The sequence below is a fragment of the Dunckerocampus dactyliophorus genome, chromosome 14 (genome assembly GCF_027744805.1).
Source record: "Dunckerocampus dactyliophorus isolate RoL2022-P2 chromosome 14, RoL_Ddac_1.1, whole genome shotgun sequence".
Taxonomy (NCBI): domain Eukaryota; kingdom Metazoa; phylum Chordata; class Actinopteri; order Syngnathiformes; family Syngnathidae; genus Dunckerocampus; species Dunckerocampus dactyliophorus.
The window spans coordinates 24059686-24083570 of NC_072832.1; the positions used below are offsets into that span (position 1 = coordinate 24059686).

General features: G+C 48.8%; 2 protein-coding genes across 5 annotated transcripts in view; both read right to left on the reverse strand.

The window, feature by feature from the left end:
* Positions 1 to 1190: 1190 nt before the first annotated feature.
* Positions 1191 to 17132, reverse strand: LOC129194252 (cullin-9). The gene is made up of 43 exons (XM_054799359.1): positions 16948 to 17132; positions 15453 to 16124; positions 14215 to 14369; positions 13527 to 14141; positions 13318 to 13459; positions 13064 to 13254; positions 12593 to 12986; positions 11946 to 12144; positions 11668 to 11869; positions 11412 to 11602; positions 11151 to 11347; positions 10924 to 11072; positions 10712 to 10800; positions 10527 to 10632; positions 10219 to 10446; positions 10010 to 10100; positions 9753 to 9924; positions 9556 to 9661; positions 9370 to 9465; positions 9114 to 9289; positions 8893 to 9026; positions 8633 to 8818; positions 8415 to 8542; positions 7451 to 7633; positions 7211 to 7368; positions 6937 to 7132; positions 6661 to 6844; positions 6353 to 6498; positions 6113 to 6239; positions 5834 to 6039; positions 5530 to 5759; positions 4217 to 4334; positions 3897 to 4145; positions 3673 to 3813; positions 3443 to 3607; positions 3218 to 3381; positions 3044 to 3137; positions 2898 to 2972; positions 2713 to 2823; positions 2517 to 2634; positions 2309 to 2442; positions 2106 to 2197; positions 1191 to 2038 (listed from the first exon to the last, which is right to left on the reverse strand). The coding sequence occupies exons 1-43, from the start codon at positions 17063 to 17065 to the stop codon at positions 1816 to 1818; spliced, it is 7851 nt and encodes a 2616-aa protein (XP_054655334.1). The 5' UTR covers positions 17066 to 17132; the 3' UTR covers positions 1191 to 1815.
* Positions 17133 to 17571: 439 nt separating this feature from the next.
* The window catches only part of entpd6 (ectonucleoside triphosphate diphosphohydrolase 6), a 37544-nt gene continuing 31230 nt past the window's right edge, over positions 17572 to 23885 (reverse strand). For 2 of the 4 annotated variants that reach the window (XM_054799187.1, XM_054799186.1), the window contains exons 10-14: positions 20476 to 20577; positions 18614 to 18751; positions 18439 to 18495; positions 18253 to 18365; positions 17572 to 18111 (exon numbers count right to left, since the gene is read on the reverse strand). In XM_054799187.1, the coding sequence (XP_054655162.1) occupies positions 18022 to 18111; positions 18253 to 18365; positions 18439 to 18495; positions 18614 to 18751; positions 20476 to 20577 (500 nt within the window). In that variant the 3' untranslated portion in view covers positions 17572 to 18021. Of the gene's footprint in view, positions 18112 to 18252; positions 18366 to 18438; positions 18560 to 18613; positions 18752 to 20475; positions 20578 to 23885 lie in introns of all 4 variants that reach the window. The other 2 variants (XM_054799188.1, XR_008573700.1) reach the window with 2 other exon arrangements.

Here is a 23885-nt window from a genome sequence, read left to right on the forward strand (position 1 = left end):
TTTCTGACCAAACAATCAGAAACAGGCACCATGAGGGTGGCCTGAGGGCCCGACGTCCTGTAGTGGGCCCTGTGGTCACTGCCCAGCACCGTAGAGCTCGATTGGCATTTGCCATAGACCACCAGAATTGGCAACTACACCACTGGTGCCAAGTGCTCTTCACTGATGAGAGCAAGTTCAACCTGAGCACATGTGACAGACGTGAAAGGGTCTGGAGATGCCGTGGAGAACGTTATGCTGCCTGCAACATCATTCAGCATGACCGGTTTGGTGGTGGGTCAGTGATGGTCTGGGGAGGCATATCCCTGGAAGGACGCACAGACCTCTACAGGTTAGATAATGGCACTCTGACTGCTATTAGGTATCGGGATAAAATCCTTGGACCCATTGTCAGAACCTACGCTTGTGCAGTGGGAAATGGGTTACTCCTGGTCCACGACAATGCCCGACCTCATGTGGCTAGTGTATGCAGGTAGTTCCTGGTAGATGAAATAATTGATACCATTGACTGGCCCCCACGTTCACCTGACCTAAACCCAATAGAACACCTCTGGGACATTATGTTTAGGTCCCTCCGGCGCCGCCAGGTTGCTCCTCAGACTGTCCAGGAGCTCATTGATGCCCTGGTCCAGATCTGGTCAGATCTGAAAATGAAAAACAGAGCGCATTAAATAGAGACGTTAATTCGGGACAGGAGCAGGATCAATAGACTGATCAGGAGAGCGAGCTCTGTCCTGGATGGTCCTCTGGACTCCGTGGAGGAAGTGGGGGAAGAGAAGGATGTTGGCTAAGCTGACATCCATCATGGACAACACCTCTCACCCGCTACATGACACTGTGGGTTCCCTTAGTAGCTCCTTCAGCAGCAGACTGTTACACCCACGGTGTAAGAAGGAGAGGTTCCGCAGGTCCTTCATACCGACCGCTGTCAGGCTCTACAACACTTGCACCACCTGAACCATGTTGTAGTCACTATGTATTCTTTACACTGTATTCTTTACTTGCGTATCTTGCTTGCTGCTGTAACAAGTGAATTTCCCTGCTGTGGGATAAATAAAGTACAAATACAAAATATAAACACACAACAAGAACATTAACACTAGAGAATGACCCTAAATGAGTCACTTGAGAGCCAAGTGAGTGCGTGTGCGTGCGTATGTGTGCGAGAGAGAGAAAACTGAAAGCTCACGTCAGAAAAAAAGGTTTTTATTGATTTTGCTGGTGGAAGTCGCTGGACTCCAACAAAGAAAGCAGAGATGTGTGAGAACATTAACAACGTAAATACAAGTTCTGTTAGCAGTGACAACTTGCCTGCTTTAGCATTGAGGGCTGAAACGGCAACCCCCCCGACGCTGCATAGAAACCAAACTGAGAGCAAAGACTCGCGGTGCTAACAAATGACAATGAATAAACGTAGAATTTGACATTCATTTTTGTCACCAAAAACCTGGCGCTAAACTTCCAGAACCAGCAAAGACTTTCAGGACCAAGACCAGCAGCCCGGTGACACGTTCCAAAACGGCGTGACCTCTTCCAGAGCTTGCAGAGCTACTTGAGAACTAATGATACACTTTCTGAGCAAATATTGCGAGATAAAAGACGACCCAGACGGACCAGCCCTCTCTCGAAACTGGTAGGCTCCATATTCCAAACTGGGCGTGAGGTGGGGAGGTGGCCGGCATACTCTCAAGTCTGTGGTGAGAAGCAAGCGAAGCTGCGTCGTTTCATGCTTGGGATGGCCTCTTGACAGGCCGCGGCCATCTTTGTCAGGTGAGAGAGCGGGGACTGACTGGGGAGTTCTGCGCTCGACATGCTTCAGTCAAAGGGGCTGAAGTCCCTCTCCAGGTTCTCAGACTCGTCGTCATCGGAGAAAAAGTCGTCCTCGTCTATCTCTTCATCATCGTAGTCCTCGTGCCACTCTGGTACGTAGTCTTCATCGTACTCGTCATCCTCATCCTCCACTTCCTCGTCGCCCCCCTCGCCAGCGCAGTTGTTGTTGTCAGAGTCTCCGGAGCTGGACGCTCGGTCTGACGTGGATCTGAGGACAAAGAATGTGTGTGTTCTTGAAGGTTTGACCACTTGACGCCAGTGGAGGTCCTACTCACGCTTTGTTGGCGTCGTTGTGGTTGGACAAGTCGCAGGTGTGCGTCAGTTCTGCTTCCTGGCTGCTTTTGGACGGATAACCCACCCTGAAGTCCTAAAGGCAAGATGGGAAACGGTCACCACGGCAACACAAGCGCTAGAAATCAGCTTGTATTTGTATTTGGACTCCAGAGAGAAGTAAGCTGGCTTGTCTTTCGGCCCTCACCTGGGTGGAGTGCTGCAGGATGGCCAGCAAGCCTTCCTGGATGCGTCGAATCAGCTCCAGTCCCGTGTTGAGCTGTTCTGCTTTCAGCAGACGGACACAGGAGGCCAAGTCGGTGCACTGCAGCAGCGTCCCCTCTGACAAACACGAGGCGCTCACATTGAAGCAAGCATTCACACCCACGCAGCAGGGTAGGGTGCCGCGGACTCACCAAGCAGGATCTGCAAGGCATTGGTGTGCAGGTCCAAAGTCTCTGTCTGCTGCTCCATCACGTCCATCTTGTCGCTGTCCTGGTTATAGAAACTGTAGACGCACGAGTAGGCCAGCACCTGCAGCCCAACCAACAGGGAACGGTTAAGCGGCGGCTCGAAAGGTGAGTCCAGTCCACGTGATGGCACCGGGATCACCTTCCGGGCTTGCGCCAAAAGCTTGCAGGCATCGATGACAAATGTGAGAGACTTCATCTGGAGCGCTTCATTAATGGACGACACCTTCTTCTCCAGGCTGATGGCAAAGTCCTGCAAGGCACAACAACTCGTAGCAGAAGCAGCTTGTGTTTGATTGGCTAAAATGATGGGGGCGGGGCTTGTACCTTAGCCTGGTGCTGGAAGGTGCATCTCTCGTTAAAATCCTGGAACTTCTTCTCCTGACGCGCCACTTTACTCACCTGAAACAAGAAGAAAATAACTTGTCCATCAACTTTGCCTCTGGGGATGGATCATGTGACGGCCCACCCACCATGGCGGAGCAGTTGTAGTAGTCTTTATGTGTGGGCTTCCACGGTTTCAGGCAGCGCCAGCAGAAGCCATGGTTGCATTTGGCACAGGTCATACTGAGGACACAACACAAGCACATTAGCACAGCTGCAGCCGTGGTGGCGGCGGGGAGTGGCGTACGGCGGGCGTCACGCACTGGAGGCAGCCCTCGTTCTTCTCGATTTGAGCCTGGCAGCTGGGGCAGCGCTTGGAGATGAGCTTGGCCAGATGTTTGCTTTGAGCCTCCACGCTCATGCCCTCGTAAAAACCCCCGTCGTCCATCCACTGAGACATGTGACTGCAGCTGGCCGGATAGTGCGCCTGCGCCAAGAACAAACGTCAAACTGTGTTCACTCGCCGTGGCGGCACGACTGACTCTGACCTCCGGGAAGTTGCAGCTGAAGCAGGACGACCAGCAGCACTTGGAACACGTTCCCATGCTACCCATGTTCTCCTTGCAGAGGATCTGGTCGCACCCTTGAGGGTTGGTGCACCACGTCAGGTTGGAGCACGACTCCACAAAGCCTCGCAGCAGCGCCTTGTCATACTGACCGCCATGACAACACAATGAGTGCGTGTGCCTGCCAATATGCCAGTCGAGCTGGGCATTACCTTGGCAACGGTGTCTTTGTCGGAGACAATGCTGAGGAAGAAGTGAGAGGTGGGCTGGGCCTGGCAGTCTGGGATGGGACAGTTGCAGTTCATCACCAGGTTCTGCTCGATGCGGGCACTCAGGTACTCCTGCCAACACGACTGCAACAAAAACAACAACACAAGGTCACACACATATGCTAAGCGCCACTGCACTATGCCACCCGCATTGTGTGACCTCCGACCCTGCAGCAGTAGTGCATGCAGCTCAGTGAGGGCGGTGGCTCCGGGCTGGCACTGCAGGGAACCAGGCACACGGGGCAGGTGGATCCTGGACTTGGCGGCGGCTGAGGGTTCGGACATTTCAGCCCGGCAGCCACGATGATGGCGTCTGGGTCATCGGTGTAGCGCTGAACCAGCAGGTCGGCGTTCCAATTGCAATGGACCAGGAGGTGCTCAGCACGGTCCAGGTCCAGACTGAGAGTCGCCGCCACCTGAAGAGTCGCCACAAAGAGCAAAGATTGGCAGACCCGGACAGGATCCATCTTGTGTGCTTTGTTTGGACCTGCTGGACTGTCATTTTCATCAGTTGACGAACTTCGTCCTGCGTCATGGTCCGACCCATGGAGAAGAGAACCGTGTCCAGAACCCCGTCCTCAAAGAGCCGTGGTGCTGCCCGAGAGCTGAAAGAGAGAAACGTGGTTACCTGCTGCACATGCGTTCCAGTGTCACACCTGACCAGTGTTGTTTTTGTTAATGACGACGAAATTATTGCGCTGACTAACCTTTTTTTCATGACAAAAATGAGACGGTGACGAGCTAAACATGGCTCTTTGAGAACTAAAATGTGACAAGTCGTTTGCAACTTTTTGTTGACAAGAGGAGACTAGATGAAAATGTTAGTGGGTGGTCTATCACAGTGGTCCCCAACCTTGCTACTAACATCATAGCAATCTAATGTATCCTATTATGTATTGTGTAATACTAAGACAGAAACATAACAAATTAAAAGAACTAAATGAATACAGACCCACCATCCACCAGTACGAGCCTGGAATTTGCCTGGGCAGAGGTTGTGCACCCAACAAATATGCACATTAGCACTAAATAACATCAGACCTTACCATAATGCATTCCCACATTGTATCAGCACCAAATATGAGGTGAAAGAAAAACGGTAAAAATACAGTATAGTAGTCTATCTGTGCAGCCTGGGAGAATGCGTTCAAGGACCGTCAAACAAAGTGGGACGGGTCACCGCTTGCATAAACATGGAAAAACTATGGGATTTGTAACTGTATATTATTTTTTAAATAAAATAATGGCCTATATTTCCAAAATGTATGTGTGTGTGTGTGTGTATGTATATATATATATATATATATATATATATATATATACACACACACACACACACACACACACACACACACACATAAAATTCTATGTCATTATTATTATTATTATATATTTTTTAATCATTGCACTTGAAAGTTTCCCGTGGTCCAGTGGTTGGGAGCCCCTTGTCTATCAGACGTTTAAAATGCATGACATTTCTGCCTATTGTGTGGGTATTTTGTTTAAGATATGATACACCTACATTTGGTTTTATATTCACCTGCAGACTTTTACAGGTGTACATTGTATGCAGAGACAGTAATTGTATCCCATCTTAGTTTTTTTCTCTCATTCGATTTCTAATACTGACATAAAAAATCTTTACTTTTTTTTTTTTAATAACTAAAACTCTTAGTTTTCCTCGACTAAATCTGGACTGAAACTATCATATACAGAAATGACTAAAATGTGACTAAAACAAGAAGCATTTTCAAAAGACTAAGACTAAAAATAAAATGGCTGCCACAAACAACACTGCACCTGACACTGGTGGTCTCCGTCTTGCTGAAGGAAAGTTGGGCATGGCCCTTCTGCGGCGTGGACGGGTCCTCTGGGAGGTAGTCTACGATGTGGGGATTGTCCGGGTTGCGGCGCACGCAACCTTTGCTGATGACGTGCATGATGCAAGAGAGCACGTCCCCAGCGCTACAGCTGAAAGGACCAGGACCGGGAGACTGGACCGCTTCCCGCTTCTGACAGGAGTCCAGCACCTGCGGCGGCCAGAACGAGTCAGGGCCCAGGCTCCCCACCGCACGTCCTTTTGAAGAGATTGAGAGAAGCTGACCTTGAAGACCAGGTTGTCGATGTGCATCTCCTTCTCCTGCTTGAGGATGTTGACAATCACGCAGTAGATGACGTTCCTCTTCCTCTCCAACGTGGCGGCCGCGTCTTCATCCACGTTCAAGTACGTCTGTTTGGGCTGCAGCTGGACGCATGTGGCCACATCCCCCTGGTTGTCAGACACCACCTGTTGCTTCAAGTGCAACACACCTGCACAGGAAGTGCAGTTAGACACAGCCTGTGTGTGTGTGTGTGTGTGTGTGTGGGTGTGTGTGTTTGAGACCTTGGCAGGGGTCATCGGGACGGCTGCAGCTGAGTGGTCCTCCATCATCGATAAGAGGCTGCAGAGCGTGAAGCAGGATGTCTTTTGATAGGCCGCACGCCTTCAGCACAGAAGCCACACCCACTTCCTGCAGAGCAACACCTGTGCGTTACAATTGGGGTGTGTGTGTGTGTGTGTGTGTGTGTGTGTGTGTGTGTGTGTGTGTGTGTGTGTGTGTGTGTGTTTGTGTTTGTGTTTTACCTGGAGTGTGTTGAAGTGCAACAGGATGAACATCTGCAGTGTGGACACGTGAAGCGTCCAGCAGCCAAAGCGGAGCTCAGCGTGACCGAGCCACGTCCACTGGAGCCGACGAGGCTTGGAGTGACTCACGCTGTACATGGACTGACCTGCACGCACGCGCACACACACACACACACACACACACACACACACACACACACACACACACACACACACACACACACGAGAGGCCATCAAGTCAAAGCTGCGTGTTGAACTTCTTCACGGCTCGTCAAGGCCAAAAAGTGGGCGGATTCAGCGCAACTCACTGTGGGTGTAGAAGTGGGTGAAGCGGGTCAGGTAGGAACAGAGTTCAGATGGGAAGTGTTCTGAAGGTTCATCCAAGAAGCACAGCGAGGAGATGGCCCAGCAGCGTGGAGACAGAACCAGAATCTTGACGTTTGCTTCCTCCTCTGACTCCACCCACCCATCCTCCTCTTCCTCCTCCTCCATCTGTGATCCAACACAAAGAAGACACTCTTGAGAGAAGGTGTCAGCGCGGTGTCCTCGGGTTCTCTCTGTTGTGAGAGCGCTGTCGAGTGGACCTGCTGGTTGTGCAGCGCGCGGTCCAGCTGCTGCAGGCGGTACAGGTGGAACTCCTGCTGTAGGTCGGACGACTCGCTCAGGTTCTTCAACATTTGCTGAGGGAAGCGATTGGGGAAGCAGGAGCCCAATTGCTCCACCACAGAACGTTCCAACCACACGTTGGCCCGCCCCAGGAGCCGGTCGGCCAAGTAGTACCTGCACAAACGCAGTCAGTTAGCTGTCACTGTTATGGCGGTCGCTCGGCGCCTCGCATGGAGGGCGTGGCGCGCTCACCTATAGAAATGCTCGAAGGTGTTGGCAAGCTCCAGGCCCGACAGGAAGAGCATAGGCTCCAAAAATTGCTGCAGCTTCTCCAGAGTCTCCATGCCGCCAAAAACCGAGCCGCTGTTCTGCAGCATCTGGTCCACGTACTGAGCAAACCTCTCGCTCACCTTCACGCCACCGCCATGGGTTGAGAGGAGACATTCCAGAGTGAATGAAGGACCCGGTGAGAAGAGATGTAGCTGGACTTACGTGCATGGCTCTGAGGATGGACAGCTGAAGTAAGGCGGCAGAGAAGCCGTGTCGCAGGGCCAGGACGAAGGCGGTCTGCTGCCCAAACAGTTCCTCCATGGCATTCTTCAGCCGCAAGTACAAAGTCCGGTAACGTTCCACAAAGTCAGGATGATCGCAGCTCAACTCCAGAAACTTCTTCACCTGCAAATTGTAAGATTTTAGTCATTATTATTGTTATTAGTAGAGATGCACGATATGTTTTGGTCAAATCGATAGTGGTAACTTACTGCTTCTCAAGACCAATATGGTACAGACAACCTTTTTTATATCTATTTTTTTTTTACATTTAGATGTGACTGTAGTTTGTGCACACCTGGAGGTAAGAAGGACTGGAACAAATCAGGATTTGACCAACTGTACCTGTTAATTTGTCCTAATCAAATATCATGACATTACTACTACCACATCACTGCTATCACGAGAATCAAAGCACAGAGTGGAGGGAGCCATCTGCTGTGGCCCAGCAAGGTGTACTGTACAGTATTCAGGCACATGCTCCAAGCAGCCGGTGTGACGCCATGGAGGTCTCTGGCAAACCTTTTGCACTTTTCAAATGCCGCAGTGCGGTTGTTTCAGGTGGCTGATAAGATTTTTTGTGTGCTCGATGGCGTTTTTTTCCCCTCATCACAGAGCATTTGGTACAAAAACCACGCAAAATGTCTCTGAAACAGCGAGTTTGTTTGACAAGTGACCGCAGGGGAACCTATGACAGGTCGTTAACGTCCTAGGCAGGAAAAAAAGGAGAGCTTGATTTGCTCACCCGCACAGTACAGGTGATCTCACCTCATTTAAATTATCGGTTATCAGAGCTATTTTTAATGTAATAATCTGATTTATCGGTATGACGTCAAAATTCTTTCAAATCAGCCCGATAATTATCACGCACCACTAGTTATTAGTATGATAATATTCATGAATTCACCTGCTGCTGTACCACCTCCTGCCAACACAGGGCGATGTCAGCAATGCTGCTGCTCTTCACTTCGGGCTTCACTGACGAAGGAGAAGAAGAGGCCACTGCGGCATCTTTGTTTTTGGCCTCTTTACCATCTAGACATGGAAAAAGCAGACGATTGACGTAACGAGGGTGCTCATTAAATATTCAAATGAGTAAACAGTGCTTGTCCTTTTCGTGCTCACTCGGCTTGACGGGCACTTTCAGTTCCTCGCCGTCAGATCGGCTGGTGTCCACGTGCACGAGCAGGTGTGTCAGGCGTCTCACGCGGGAGTTGAAAACGGCCACCCTGCCTTTGCAGCGGTGGGCGGAGTCAGAGTTGCTCAGGTACTCGCTAAGCAGCCACGACAATGGACTGGAGCCAGAGGATTCTGGGAAGAAATACTTGGGAATAAATCAACAAACGTAGGCACGCGCGAATGAGTGTGTAGACAGACGCTATTACCCGAAAAGGTGATTGCGCGCACTATAGGGGTGACCAGCGCCTCCCAGCAGGTTCGACCCAAAGCTTCAGCAGCTTCAACATCTGGCAGGAAACGGTCTGCAAACATCTGCTCATGTTTGAGGGCGCTGTTAAGCCTGAGCGCACACATGCACAGACACAGTGATGCAGCAGCAGTATGGCGAAAAGACTCGAACTGCAGGACTTTTGAGAAGACGCCGTACTTATTGAAGAGCTGAAGCAGCTGCGTCTGCTCGTCCATCACTTCCTGACACCACGTGTGCGCCTTGGTGCTGTAGAACAAGAAGGTCCGACAGCACAGCTGCTCTTTAAACACGGGCCAGAATGTTGGCTTGGGCCCCAAAACCTCAAAACCGTGAACCCTTGTGTCAATGCCACCCTGTCACAGAGGAGGTGTGGTCAGTGGAGAGGGGCGGGGTCGAGGGACACACCTGATGGGAGATGGGCTCCAAGTCTGACCTGCTGGCATCTCTTGATGCGGATCTGTATGATGGACCAGAATCTGGTCATGTTCTCTAGCAGAACCACCCGACTGGCTGATGCGGTCACGTTGACCTAAGCACAAAGTAATAATAGTGGTCATGTGATCCAGTGTGTACCAGCAGCAGGGTGACCAGCAGGTGTCCTCAGAGAGCTCGTCCTCACTGTGTTGAGTTCTGTGCTGATGTTGGCCGGGTCATCCCCACCCAGAACCAGGATCCGAGCCGGCATATAGCTGGAGTCCTCGCTAGCCACCAGGATGGCCAACTGCCTACACACACACACACACACACACACACACACAACGTCAGTCAGTCAGACGTTACAAGAGCGTACGCAGGAAGAGCAATGGTGTGGCGTACCGGATGACGATGCCTCTGTGCATGAAGATGTTAATGAAGTGCGAGCCGGTGGGGCCGTTGGACTCCCAGTAAGTTTTACTGTTCTTGTCGGTTAGCTTATTCGCTCGATGGTGATTGGACGACACCTCCACCTTCTCCCAACACTTCTCCTCCTTCAGCTCCACGCTGGAACCTGAGCAAGGGCAACAGAAGCACAAGCCGAATTGAGGACCACTATGGGAGCAAAGCAAGCACAGGTTTAGAGATCAAGCGCTCACCTTGGCAAAGATTTCGGAGGAAGACGTCAAAGAAAGGAATGTTGATTGGTTGATGGCTGCGACGATGCTCCTCGATCTGACCCAACACCATCTAACAGCACACAGGAAGACTGACGCACTTTTTGTCTAAACTCGTGTTGACACTGTCCACAAACACACGCCCAGAAGGAAAAAAAAAAAAAAAAAAAGGGGGTGTGTCCCTGCAGTACCTGGATGCAGCCAGCGAGGACGCTGGTGGTCATCTTCTTGTAGAGGCTGGCGTACTTCTCACAGTCGCTGACGAGATCTCGCAGCTCAGCAAGCAGCGGGAGGTTTGTGCCGTGTTTGTCCAGCGTCTTGAGCAACGCCTCTTTGGTTCCCAGGCGACACATGACCACGGCGTAGTCTTTGTTCAGCGACGCCAGGCGGTACAGAAAGCGAATGAATTTCTGGAGCACCTGTCAGACATGATGGTCAGACACAGACAAGATGATGGTCAGACACGGTGTGGCGTATGTTCTGCTCTCTTGGTCCTTGCCTCGTTGTCGCTGAAGAAGGCCGCCATGGACGCGAGGCAGGGCTCAATACTCTCGTGCCATGGCAGAGCGTCCTCCTGGTAGCAGTCTAAAAACTTGTTCAGGATCCTGGTGGGAGTGAGCCACAGAGACCAGATTCAGCAACTTTGTCACCAGTAGGGAGCGCTAACGATGCAAAGTGTCCTACCTGAGGATGGACAGCTGGACTGCCCGGTCCGCTCGAAGTTGCTCCATTAGACGAACTAGGTCCTGAAAAGTGTCTCGATTTTGAGAGACCTGAGGACACAAAAGATCAGAGACACGTCTCTTTCTATCCCAGAAGTAAAACTGGCAGGAACTTCTTGTTCTTTGGACTTCCATCCAAAACTCTTGAGTGTGTGTGCGTGTGCGTGCATATACCTGGTAGCGCTGGTCTTCCAGCTGTGAAAAGGGGTCAAACAGCACCTGCTCCAAAGTCAGGATCACTTCTTTTGTGGCCGTCGCCTCCCTCAGGCTCAGCACCAACATCTGGAGCTGAGTGTCCTTCAGGTCCAACTGCTCAGGACGATCTGAGGGACAAAGGACAAAGACTGCAACCTCAAAGTGTCCAGAGGAGGCTGCAGCGGAGAAGAAAGGAGGAGGACTACCTTTGCTCTCCAGTTTGTGCACCATGAAGATGTGGTTTAGGGCAATGATGGCCAGCATGGTCTCGGTTTGAGACAGCATCAGGCACTTCTTTAGGACAGCGGTGACGTCGCAGGACACCAGCTGCTTGGCCAGACTCTTGTGGTTGGAGACCAGCATGACAATGACCAGCAGGCCGTTACGCACCGCCGGCATACAGCTGCAGAGGCATGGCATGCTTTGTTAATCGAATGCCTTCCCGCCGCGCCTGAATGTGCACTTACCCTTTGGTCTTCATCATGAGGTCCACGGCGGCGGGGATAGTGGCCAACAGGCCCTTGGAGCCTTCTGGTGTGGCCGAGCCGATGCTGGCAAAGATCTCCAGCATCATCTGAGTGCCGGACTCGGAGAGGGTGGGAACACTGCTGATGCTGCACAGGTCATGTTTACTGGCGCCGGTGACAACCTTCAGAGTCTGAAGACAATCCACATCAAGCACTGGACGCTATGTTGCCGTGTGTGTGTTTGTCGGTTCCTCACCGCCAACGCCAGCTGCTGCACATGTGATACATTGGAGAGCTCCTGCATGCACGTCAGGATGGCTTTGACTCCACCCTCAGTGGCAAAGGAAACCCTCCATTCGTATCTCAGCATGAGTATGTGCGTGAGCCTCAACGTGCACGTGACCACGTTTCTGCAGGATGAGCCCAGAAGCTCCACCAGCAGCTTCAGCACTTTGTCCCTGGGGAGAAGACAACACTGAAATGTCTAGAGGACAACCTTCTAACATCCAGAAGACGACAAAACATTTGTCTCACCGTACGCCCTGGACATATTCGCTTCGCATAGAGTTCTTCTCCTGTGTCACCTTGTCCTCCAGCAGCCTAGTGATGAAGATGACGCCAGCCAGGTTCTGGACGATGTCCCATCTGAAGCCTCCTTTCCTGAGTATGTCCACCACCTCCCCCAACTTATCTAGCACTGTCTTCTTGCCCAGGACACGAGGACTGCTAAAGACTGCAGAGGAGCAGACGGAGGAACCAACTGTCAAACGTCTTGTCTCATGAAGAATTCTTCTCTTTGTGACGACACTTGGTCAAAATCTGGACTGTACTCAAGCAGAGCAGACTCAATCCTCCAATCCATCAAATTTCACTGCACACTTCAAAGTTCTCCCCATGCGTGTGTGGGTTTTGTCTGGGTACTCCAGTTTCCTCCCACATTCCAAAAATAACATGCATTAATTTGTGACTCTAAATTGTCCATAGGTATGAATGTGTGTGTGTGTGTGTGTGTGTGTGTGTGTGTGTGTATGTGTGGCTGGCGACCAGTCCAGGGTGTACCCCGCCTCTCACCCGAAGTCAGCTGGGATAGGCTCCAGCATACCCCCGCGGCCCTAATGAGGATAAGCGGCATAGAAAACAGATGGATGGGCTTCCAAGAACAGCGCCAACATTCGACTCACCCTTCATCTTCTCCTCCAGACCGTCGGGATATTTGCTGGAATCCTCTTGAGGAAACTCGCTTTCCATCTCGGGGCTGCCGCAGGTCGACTCAGCAGGAAACTCTTTCTTGGCTCTCTTGGAGACCATCACAGAGGACGAGCACACGTTGGCGCCTCCTTCTTCTGCAAGGCAAACACGTTGAAGGCCGGAAGTGGCCTCCTCACCCTGCAGCTCTTCATTGTCCAGACGTCCGCCTCCTCCTGGCCTCAGGTAGTGTTTGCAGAAGGCGTGAGAGCAGAGCAGCTCGCTGAGGCAGGAAGAGGGCAGATGTTGCTTCAGGTAGTGAAGGACCTTCTTGGCCACATCTCCTGGGACGAGTAGGCTGATCAGGGCGGCGTCATCAAGCTCCGCCTCCTGAGTTTAAAGACAACCAATCAGAGACATGATACTGAGTACAAGGCATGCTGTGCGTGGCTACACCTGAGTCGCACCTGGTCGCCGAGGCAGAGCAAGAGGAGGTGGTTGACTTCCTGTTGCTCCTTAGCTTCCAGCTTCTTGATGAAGAAGAGGACCTCCCACCACTCGGCACGACTCAAAGCTGCCGAATCCGCCTGCGGACTGTCAGCCAAGTAGGGGAGCGAGTAGAGTCCACCGAGGGGCTTGGAGAAGATGGTCTGGCTGGCTGAGGGCACAAGAAGAAAACAGGAAGATGATGGAGGAAAAGCGGACAGACATTACTTTCTACCTGTCGTGAGTCTGATGGTTTCCGTCAAGGATGAGGCCTTCTCCAGGGTCTCCTTGTCAGCCGGACCACTGCTGCCACTTCCCAAAATCTCCACCATGTGCCAGTGGACCCAGTAAGTCCTGCGCAGAGCATTCCAGTACACCTACAGGGGACAGGGGTGTCAGTCCATCTGAGTCTTCATTTCTGTTGAGAGTACGCAAGAACCTCACCTGAACGGGCGGCGAGCCGTCGTTGCTGTAGCGGAATTCTCCCTGGTCTCCTGCACTCACTTCCTCGTAGTCCTCCAGCATGCGGACGGCCATGCCGCTCTTCAGGTTATCCTGGACGTACTCCACGTAGGCTGAGCGGCTGGCGAAGTCGCAGCGGCTTTTGAAGGCATTTCCTGCCTTCTTCTTTGGGGGCGCAGCGCCAGGAGGGCTGGTATCCGGGGTGGCGCTGAGCACGACAGGCGAGCTGCTGCAGCGGGGCTGGAAGATGGACCTAGAAAAAATGGGCAAGGATGCATCCGCCCCCTGGTCCTTCACCCAAGCGCCACCTCCTCGGTGGAGCGGGGTGGAGCTCTGGGACAACTTGCGATCCCAGCCCATGACGCGCACCAGCTCAGAGATCAAGTTGGCCATGGCCATGGTGAACTCAAACTCACACTGCACACGTAGCCGCTCGGTCTGCTGGCTGCTGGTGGAGGCGGACGAGGAAGACGCGGGGGAGGAGCTGGCTTCCTGTCTGTCAGTGCCAGAGTCCACGCCCACCGTGTTGAGCTTGTCCATTAGCGAGGTGACGCACAGGTAACGCTTGACCAGAGAAAACAGCAGCTTCCCAGGAATCTGGAGACACGTGAAAACTCACGTTACGTCACGCTAGCCAACGCTGTTTGCTTTGGTTGTTATGCCAGGCTACCTGAGGCAGGTGGATGCCCTCAAAAGAGATGCCGTGCTCCTCAGAAGACGTGGTTTCAGCAAACAGCTCCAGCAGTGTGTAGCGGTTATCAAAATCCATGTGCTGCTCAATGCCGTCCTGCTGACTGAGTGACAGTAGCACATAGGCTCGGCTTCCTGTGGAGGACACGTCATGGTTTCCCACAGGACAGCAATGTATCTGTGGCATTTGGGTTTGCATGTGGACGGGCAAAACTTAACTTTTTTTCTGTCTTGAGAAATGTGTGACATGATCTCATGTTTTTAAACCTTATTTAACACCACCACATGAAGCTAATGACTTTTCGTGAAGCGGTAGACGTGCGTGCGTGCGGCTTGTAACGCGCACAAAAAAACACTGATGGTTCCTGAGCTGCAAGTCAGTGTGGACTGATATCTAAATGATCACCATATTGATGAAAAGATACATTATAATGCGTGTGGTATGTGTGTAACTGATTGGCACAGTCTCAAACAGTGGGGATGTGTGGTTGAGCCCGGGCAGGGTGCAGGGAGGTCTGCGGTGCGTCTGAGCTGTGTTAAAAAGCAGGGTAACGCTACCATCTAGTGTACAATGTTGGAACGCCAAACTGCATTCACACACACAGTCCCATTACAATGTGTTTATGACCAAGGGGAAACACGGCAATTCTAAAAAGGATCAACACTGAGAACATGTCACATGACTTTTGAGGAGGTCCAGAAAACTGTGTCCCATCGAGCCAATCAAAGAGCCGCATGTGTCACCACAAACTGCCTAACTTCAAAGCACTGTGTGTCGACACCAACTGGCTGACAGATTTCAAAGCACTGCTTGTGTTGACACAAACTGTATGACTTCCAAGCAAGGCGTGTCGACACACAAAAAATACTGCGTGTCAACAGAAAAGGGCCAAGTTCAAAGGACCGGGATATCAGCTGCTTCTCTGTGACATGCATAATTTCAATAATTTCAGTGTGTGGATGGCAAACGAGCCACAAACATGCAGCGCCACAAAAGGTAGGCAAAGAGAACCTTGTGACACTTGAGGAGCATCCCAACATCCCGCCGAGTCATGTGACCTGTAAGCAGTGGCAAAGTAAATGACGGGTGCAGCCCCATACGTTGAGGAACAAACACAGAGGAGTAATTGGACAAAGGACATTTTGAGACATGCTGGGACAACAAGACGCTTTATCTTGCTCCCCATGGCCTGAGTGCTACCCTGGAGTAAGCATCACCTGCGTCGTGGGATGCCAGCGCTCGCAGCATCTTGCCGGCACTGCGTCTGGTCTGCGTCTCCTTGTTGCACAGCAGCTCCATCAACAGGTTGAGTGCGCCCGTCTCCTTAAAGACGCCCACCAGCGAGCCGATGCTGGCATAGGCACTCAGTACGTGGATCGTGTGCGTGATGCTGATAGACAGCTCGCTCTTCTTGGCCATCTGCTTCCTGGCGCGACGCACCAGATTCTTTACGTCCTCCTTCATGTCCAGCAGCTCTGTCTCGTCAAACGTCCCCTCAGCCACACTCGCCTCTTCCTCACTTTGCTTCTCCTGCGGCTGCAGGGGGCGCTGTGAGTCAGCTTTCCTCTTGCCCAGCAGTGCAGGACAGTTGGCGTACACGTCCTCCATGGACATCCACATCAGAACGTTCTCCGGTTTCACCTCCCTGGGCACCGAGCTGACAGAGCCGCCCGCCCCGGGACTGATGCCGCCGCCACCGACGGACCCGCTGCAGTTGGCGCCCCCAGAGGCGGAGCCGTTGTCAACAGCGGCAAGGCACCAGCGAATCAGGTACTCAATCTGTCCATCATGGGTGCGACGCTGGCGGATCAGCTCCTCAGGATACGCCTGCAGCTGCGGGCCGATCTGGACCAGCAGGTTCCCGTTGCGGCGTTCGCCCACCATGGTCACTGAGGAAACACGATGAAGATGACATGTTAGCTGTTTCCAAAAGTGATTTTTTTTTTAAAGATTTCCACCATCTTCATGTCTCCAAGAAAGTTCTGGAATACATTTGGTGCACCTTTGCGAGGACGATGAACGATGCTAGCGCTCGTTCGGTGGGCGCGCACTAATGTAACCACGTGATGTTTCTAATAAAAAGCTTTGTTATCCAAATTTAAGTTTCTGTACATTTGATGATCAATGAGACATATTGTTTTGATCAACACGACACGGAAAAGACCAAAAACGAAGCAAAATGCACGTAGTGTGACTTGACATTAACATGCACACGGGTTGTGCTCATTCATAAAATCATTATGCAACATTTGCTAACTGCAGCTAGCATGTGCACTCGTTGATCCGAACTCATGTGATTTCTGTTACTCATCAGTCATTTTCAGTCGGACGAATCGCTTCTGTTAATGAGCCACACTTTATCCAATTTACAAATAAAACCACAGTTTTGTGTGTTAGGCGACTTTGCGTCGTCTTGATGTAAAGCCCGGGACGTTTGTAACATTTTTCTTAAGAGTATTGTGGTCAAATCGGCCATGTCTAGGAGATGTATTTCCGGTCCTATGTGACGTTATTGGCTGTTGTCAAGCCAACACAATAACTTGTGACTTTGACAGGAATCCATTGTTTTTCATTGGACTTCTTACTCTGCAGACACACACTGCTAAATGCTTGTCAGAGCTCCGGAACTCCCACCGGTTCGGCTCGGGCCTTCTGGCCGACAGGGTGACGCGGGGCGAGGGTGGGTGGGGGGCTTCACTGGGTGGCTCTTACCTGACACGCCACGCACTTTGACCTTGAACTCCTGCCCGAAGAGCTTCTTTCGCTTTCTCGCTAAAGTCTCCTTAGTTTGCTTGTCGTCCACAACCGGAAGCGAATTTAAGACGAGCATCGGCGCGCGAGACTCAACCTCGGCGGACGCCACTTCTTCTTCTGTTTACTGCTTCTTCTTCTGATGTTCTGCTTCTTCGTCGTCGTCTGCGGTTTCTTGTCGTTGGAGGCATCAAGAGGCGTGTCGCTCCCCTCCTGGCCACACCGGCACAGTGCAAGGCATTCACGTATGAGTTTGTTGTATGAAATGCGAATGCTCTATATATAATTGTTGTTTGGATGGAGCACAGTATGATTCTGTAGGGCAGGCCAGTCCAACCCGTTCTTGCAAAAGATAGATACAAATAAATAAGATAAATAAATGACATATTTTAAATATAAAAAAAATGTATCTATAAAACAGCCTGCATGTCCGCTTTGTATTAAAATGGAGAAATATTAATATAGGTGACAACTATTACTAGCATTATTAGTATCAACATGTTAATTTTTGTTGTTGCTTTTTTAGTTTTGTTTATAGACTATGCCGTGTGCCAATGAAAATAAGCTGCAAATGTACCATCTGATTTATTAGCACAAATTAAGTTACAGTTAGGAGAAAGACTTTCAGGACCATATAAATCATATTAAAGGCTTATCCTGTTCAACATCACAGCTGCAGCTCAGGGAAAGTCATTCATTTTAAGTCAATCTTTTAGCAGCAATAAAAAAGTTTATTATCACACCATACATTATAAAAAGCAATTGACAGGTCACACTGTCAAGCACAGGCAGCACCATGTTGTGAGTGGACAGCAAGAAAGCTGCCAGACATGACCAATCAATGACGGAAACAATCTGACTTGCTGTCGTTAGCTGGAGACAAGGAGGTCCAGAAGGACTGGGCCGGACTGAAGTTGAAGTAACAATCTGCTTGTCATTACCGTCTCATTCTTTGATCCGAAGGCACTAACACCATCAGGACCACCGTTGGGGGCAAATAATATGGTGGATTTTTTGGGGTTCTGGCTCCAGGTTTTAATTCTTTGTGGCCTGCAAGATCTCCATGTACTGGAAAATTGCTCCAAGAGCCCAACTGGTTTCCACCTGGTTGATGGTCCTGGCTAACTGCAACACACACACACACACACACACACACACACACACACAGACTTTAATGACTTCAAGAACACTTCCACAGACCTGAAGTTAAGCACTTGTGATTGCTAGACGGTAGACAGCATACTATGACTGCATGTTCCTCCTCACCTTGAGATGTTTGTGTGGGGGGAAGCCAAGCTCCTGCAGCAGGACTGAGATGTAGAGCAGGTCCAGACAGAGAAAAGGATCGCGTGGAGAACTGCGAGACATCTCACTGCACACTAAACAAAAACCCAATCAGTGCGTTACATCACGCGTTGACTTCAACCAGACCACCAGATGGCGCCACCTCACCTCTTTTAGCCGCTCCTATGTAGTCAGACACTCGGACGCTTCCTCCCTCGACTTCGTCTGCGCGCGCGCGCGCGCACACACACACACACACACACACACACACACACACACACACGTTGCCCTGCGGCGTGTGACGATGTCCCAGTCAAACACTAGCAACAGGAAGTACGCTCACCGATGAGGCCCAAGTCGACCGCACGGTTGTAGTAGTAGGAGGAGGCATAGAAGTCCATGTCTCCTGTCTCTGTCATGCTCACCTTCCCGGCCAGAACCTTCTCCACTCTGGTCAGACACGCCTCGTAAGGGCCGTCTCCTGAAAAACACTGGTGAGGGTCTGACGGCCACTCAGCACTCATTCAACTGGACCACACTTGGGCCTGCTGGAAAACTGTTTCAACATTTTCCGTGAGGGCTTTGTTGGAACTCCAACAGGCATACACTCCTGATCAAAATGTTAAGACCAGTTGAAAAGTTGCAAGAATGTACATTTTGCACTGCTGGATCTTATAAAGAGGTTCTATAGCACTTCAAAATGCAAAGAGAAGAAATGGGAGTGAGACAAAAAAAAAAAATTGAGCAAGCAATTTATTGCAACCAGCATTAAAGTGAAATAGGCTGTTCACCAGCTGATCAAAAGTTTAAGAGCACAGCCTTTAAAAGGGAAAATCATGGCAAAAATGTGGATTGAATGTGATTTAGTGTCAGGTATTCACACAGTCATGATTTCACGATGGCAAAGGCAATAAAGATTTTTGATCCGTTGGATGGTCAAAAAACACTGCTGGACCATCGCTTCAAAATTGATGCGCTTGATGGCTCCTCCGTGACCTTTCAATAACAGTCTGTTTGGTCCTAGCGTCCCACACTTCGCCCAACGGCAAACATGTCTTGGCCATCAACATCAAACTCTTGGTCAGCGAAGTGATGTTAGTGCTGTTGTCTTCCGACAGCTGGACCACCACCACATGAGGATGCCATTGTCCAAAATCGCTCACTTCTAACATACAACAGTGGCGCGGCTGTCTGCTCGCCACACGCCAAATGTTGTCGTTCGATTGAGGACAGCTGTTCCAAGGCCCTCGTCTGTGTGATAATGACTGGCTTCAGTCAGGACAAAGCTGCACTTCACAATGCCCGCCTGACAAAGGACTTCATCTATAGGAATAAGCTCATTCTTTTGGACCATCTTGCATGTGCTCCTGATCTAAATCCAGTGGAGAACATCTGTGGATGGATGGCAAGGGAAGTTTACAAAAATCAGTTTCAGACAGTGGATGCCCTCCGTGAAGTCATCTTCACCACCTGGAGCAACATTCCCACTAGCCTCCTGGAAACACTGGCATCATGCATACCCAAACCAAGTTCTCAGACACTTCACATGAATGGTGCAGCTACTCATTACTGACTGCTTTTTTCAACATTCAATTTTTTTTTTTTTTTTTAGCTATGGTCTTAAACTTTTGATCAGCTGATGATCACTTTAACGCTTGTTTGCAATAAATTGCTTCCTCGATTTTTTTTGTCTCACTCCCGTGTCTTCTTTTTGCATTTTGAAGCTCTACTTAGAACCTCCTTAAGATCCAACAGTGCAAAATGCACAGTACATTCTTGCAATTTTTCAACTTGTCTTAAGATTGTGATCCAGGAGTGTTTGCCTGTTGGCGTTCCAACAAGCCCTCATGGAAAACGTGGGAAATAGTTTGAAATAGTTTTCCAGCAGGCCCATGTGTCTTAAAATCTTGATCAGGAGCGCATAAGGACAAAAATGTTGGGACACAGCCATTAATCAATGAATGAACCAACGAGATGTTGGACAAGTCTGACTCTTCAAGGGACTGTATGCAGGCAATTCAACATTCTAACATTGGAGTATCAGTATATCCCGCCTCTTCCTGCTTTGAGTCGAGTTTTCTGTTCTCCATCAGAGAGGAAGCTATTACAGCTGCAAAGACTCCACATTTTCTTCACTTGTGTCCATGTGGTGCAGGTGTGAGGCACCCCACTACTACATGATGGGAAACTGGATGGGGACTGTACCTGTCTTCTGTCCACGCACAGTGAACACCGTTTCGGAGTACTCCCACCTGCCCGAGTACTCTGCAGCCAAGCAAGGGCTCACCAGCTCAGTGCTGCCCCCTACTGCACACACACAGACACACGTAAGCAAAGTTTCTGTGTTTTTAAGGCGCAGAAAAGTACATGAAGTGGCATACAGTACACAGTCGTCCCTTGTTTATCACAGGTAACTGGCTCCAGACTCAAACGCGATAAGTGAATTTCCACAAAGTAGAAGTCAATATTAATAAATTGAATATTCATTTGTCTTAATCAAATATCCTGACATTACTACTATCAGGAGAACCAGAGTATAGAGGGGAGGGAGCCACCTGCTCTGGCCCAGCAAAACGCACTATATTCGGACACATGCTGTGAGTAGCCGGTGTGCCGCTACGGAGGTCAGGAGAACCAGAGTATAGAGCAGGAGGAGCCACTTGGCGTGGCCCAGCAAGATGCACTGTATTCAGGTACACGCTCCAAGCAGCCAGTGTGATGCCACAGAGGTCTCTGGCAAACTGCTTTGCGCTTTTCAAACATCGTGGCACAACAAGCGCCAAATGTCATAGCGATGCTAGCGTTTCAGGTGGCTGATAAGGTTTTTGGTCACACTTTACAATAAAATACACAAAAATACAGTAGTTACTGAGGAACTAATGAAGAACTACTGAGGAACTAATGAGTACAGTAGTTACTGAGGAACTAAGGCACATATATTTTGAGTAGTTACTGAGGAACTAATGAGTAGTGGTTAGGGTTAGGTAGGTTCGTTCCTCATTAACTACTGTAATTTTGTGTACCTTATTGTCAAGGGTCACCAGGTTTTTTGTGCGCTCAATGGGGCTCCCCTCATCGTAGAGCATTGAGTACAACCAGCACGCTCATGGGAAGTTATGACAAGCCTTTAACGTTGCAGGAAGGAGAAAAAAGGAGTGCTTGATTTGCTCACCCGCACAGTATGTGTAATCTTGACTCAGCGTATTTTTTTTATTTTTTACTTATCGGTAATCGCATTTATCACGTTGGGTCCTTGTCTCACCAACGCCGACACTTTGTGGCCAACTTAGAATACTACGTACATCCACGCCTCCATTCATTCATTGACAAATCTTCTCCTGCTTTTTATTTGTATTTGACTTTATTTAGTTAGTTCATTTACCCATTTTTATGCTTCAAAATACTTCATTTAGGCCAAGAATGAGTACAGTTCTCTTCTCTGAAATATGCCTTTTTGTTTTACTTAATAGGCCATCATTTATTATTTTGTGATAAACCACGATAAGAGTGAGGGTACGATGTTTGAACCGCGGTGTAGCGAGGGATGACTGTACAGTATTTTATTGTTTGCAATCTATATGCAAACATTCTCCTGTCGCTTCTTTTTGTTTTGTTTTTTAGGTAAAAGACAATCTACAAGGGTGTGTATACTCGTTTATATGGTTTCAGACCTGACCATGATGAATGAATTTCCGCAATAGGATTTAATGTTAATAAATGGAATATTTTCATAGATTATAGAACGCCTGTGTGACGTTTTAACATTAGAGCCCTATAAACATGAAATAACACCCCTATAGTCACCTTTACACTCTTTGTTTACATTCATTGTTTACAACACAGTGCGCAACTCTTGTGCTGCAGGAACTCGAGACGGCAGCAAGCTAGCAAGGTAGCCAGTTAGTGTAAAATTTATTTCTTCTCAACTTAAGAGGCCAAAAACTTACCACAGCCGCATGGAATGGGAGAACTTTTTTTCACTCTACCATGTTGGACAATCATGACTTCATGCAGTGTTAAGGTAAGGTAATGTAAGGTAATGCCTCAATGCTTTGTGTCAATACTGCCGCCTAGTGACTAGAATACTACATACGTCCATCATACTACACACGTATCACTTGTTTTTCAATATGTTTTGACTAATAGACCATAGTTTACCACAAAACTTACATTTATTAATTCGACAATTTATTTAAAAAAACGCAATATAGCGAGGGAGCCATAATCACACCGCGGTATTGCAAAGGACGACTGAAGCGCCAAAGTGGCTAAGTTGGCAACACTGATCTCCTGCTGCATCGTCTTATTATCTGGCAGACCATGGCCGCGTTGTTCAAAACTTGGTTATTATTTTAACCACTGGTTAAGTAGACTAAACCGACCATTAACTTTAAAGGCACCGTTGTCTTGTTGTCCAAAACTAACGTCAAGTTAACAGCCGGTTAAAGTTAAATGACCTAACATTTTAACAGTGTGGTTAACTCTCACGATGGAGTTGCCGGCTAACGCTGCCTGCCTGTCTCCTTACGTGCATTGCTCATGTCTGAGTTATGCATTACTTCACACTTCACTGTACATTGCAGCTCTTCAGCACATGACAAATTATTATATTTGCAAGACAGAAAAACATTGCTTTCAAATGCCTTGATTTTAAAAGGAAACTATTTTATTGAACCGTGTTAAGCTTGCAAATTCTATCTTAGTCATGTTTAAGAACAGCTATTTTGATGGAATAATTTTACGTAGAGCTATTTGAGGCTTTATCGGCATCACAAGATTGTATTTTTATGAACGTGCAATTTGAGGCAATAGTTACATTATTTTTAAAGCTTTCCAGAGGAATTGTTAGTATAGTGTGTCTGATGTTGTACATAGTCTTGCCTTTGCAATGTATTGAAAGCTGTGTTCTATACACTTGTGTAACAAAAACTAAAACACACATTTGATGAATATTGCTCATGTCATTTTTACATCAATAGCTATTGTATGTATTATCATCTTGGCACCAATATTACGTTGAACCCTAAGATTCTTACTTAGAAGGCGAGCTGACTTCCTGTATTTTTCCCAAACTATAACAGCTTGTGCTGAGCAAAATATTTTTAACTTAAAACATTTTTATCTAATTGTGTTGCTTGCTTGTTTGTTTTAATTTGCAAAACGTTTAGCTTCATTTGTTACAGAATACAATTTGAACATTTTTAACCTTAAGTGTGTCTGGGTTCTTACTTTGAAAGCTGGTTAAGTAGTTCCTGTATCCGGCGTAGGGCACGAGGTACATTTTGCTGTATAGCTGGAAGCCTAGTTAAATATTGCTTACTTTAAATAATTATATATTTAATTAAAAATATTTTTGTTTAATTTCTTTTTATTTGTTAAATCGTTTCACAATAATTTTTTTCGCTAAACCGGAAGTCAACAAAATGAGAAATTGTGGGTTATATTGGCACTGACCAGTGACGTGCCGTTGATTAACAACGTGACTAATGTTGATGTTTTGAACAACGCATATTTAACAGTCGGATTGGGGTTAACCAGTGGTTTAAATAACCGAGTTTTGAACAACCGGGCCCAGGTGTGTATGGGGTATGTTAACAAGTAGAGTTACGATGCCA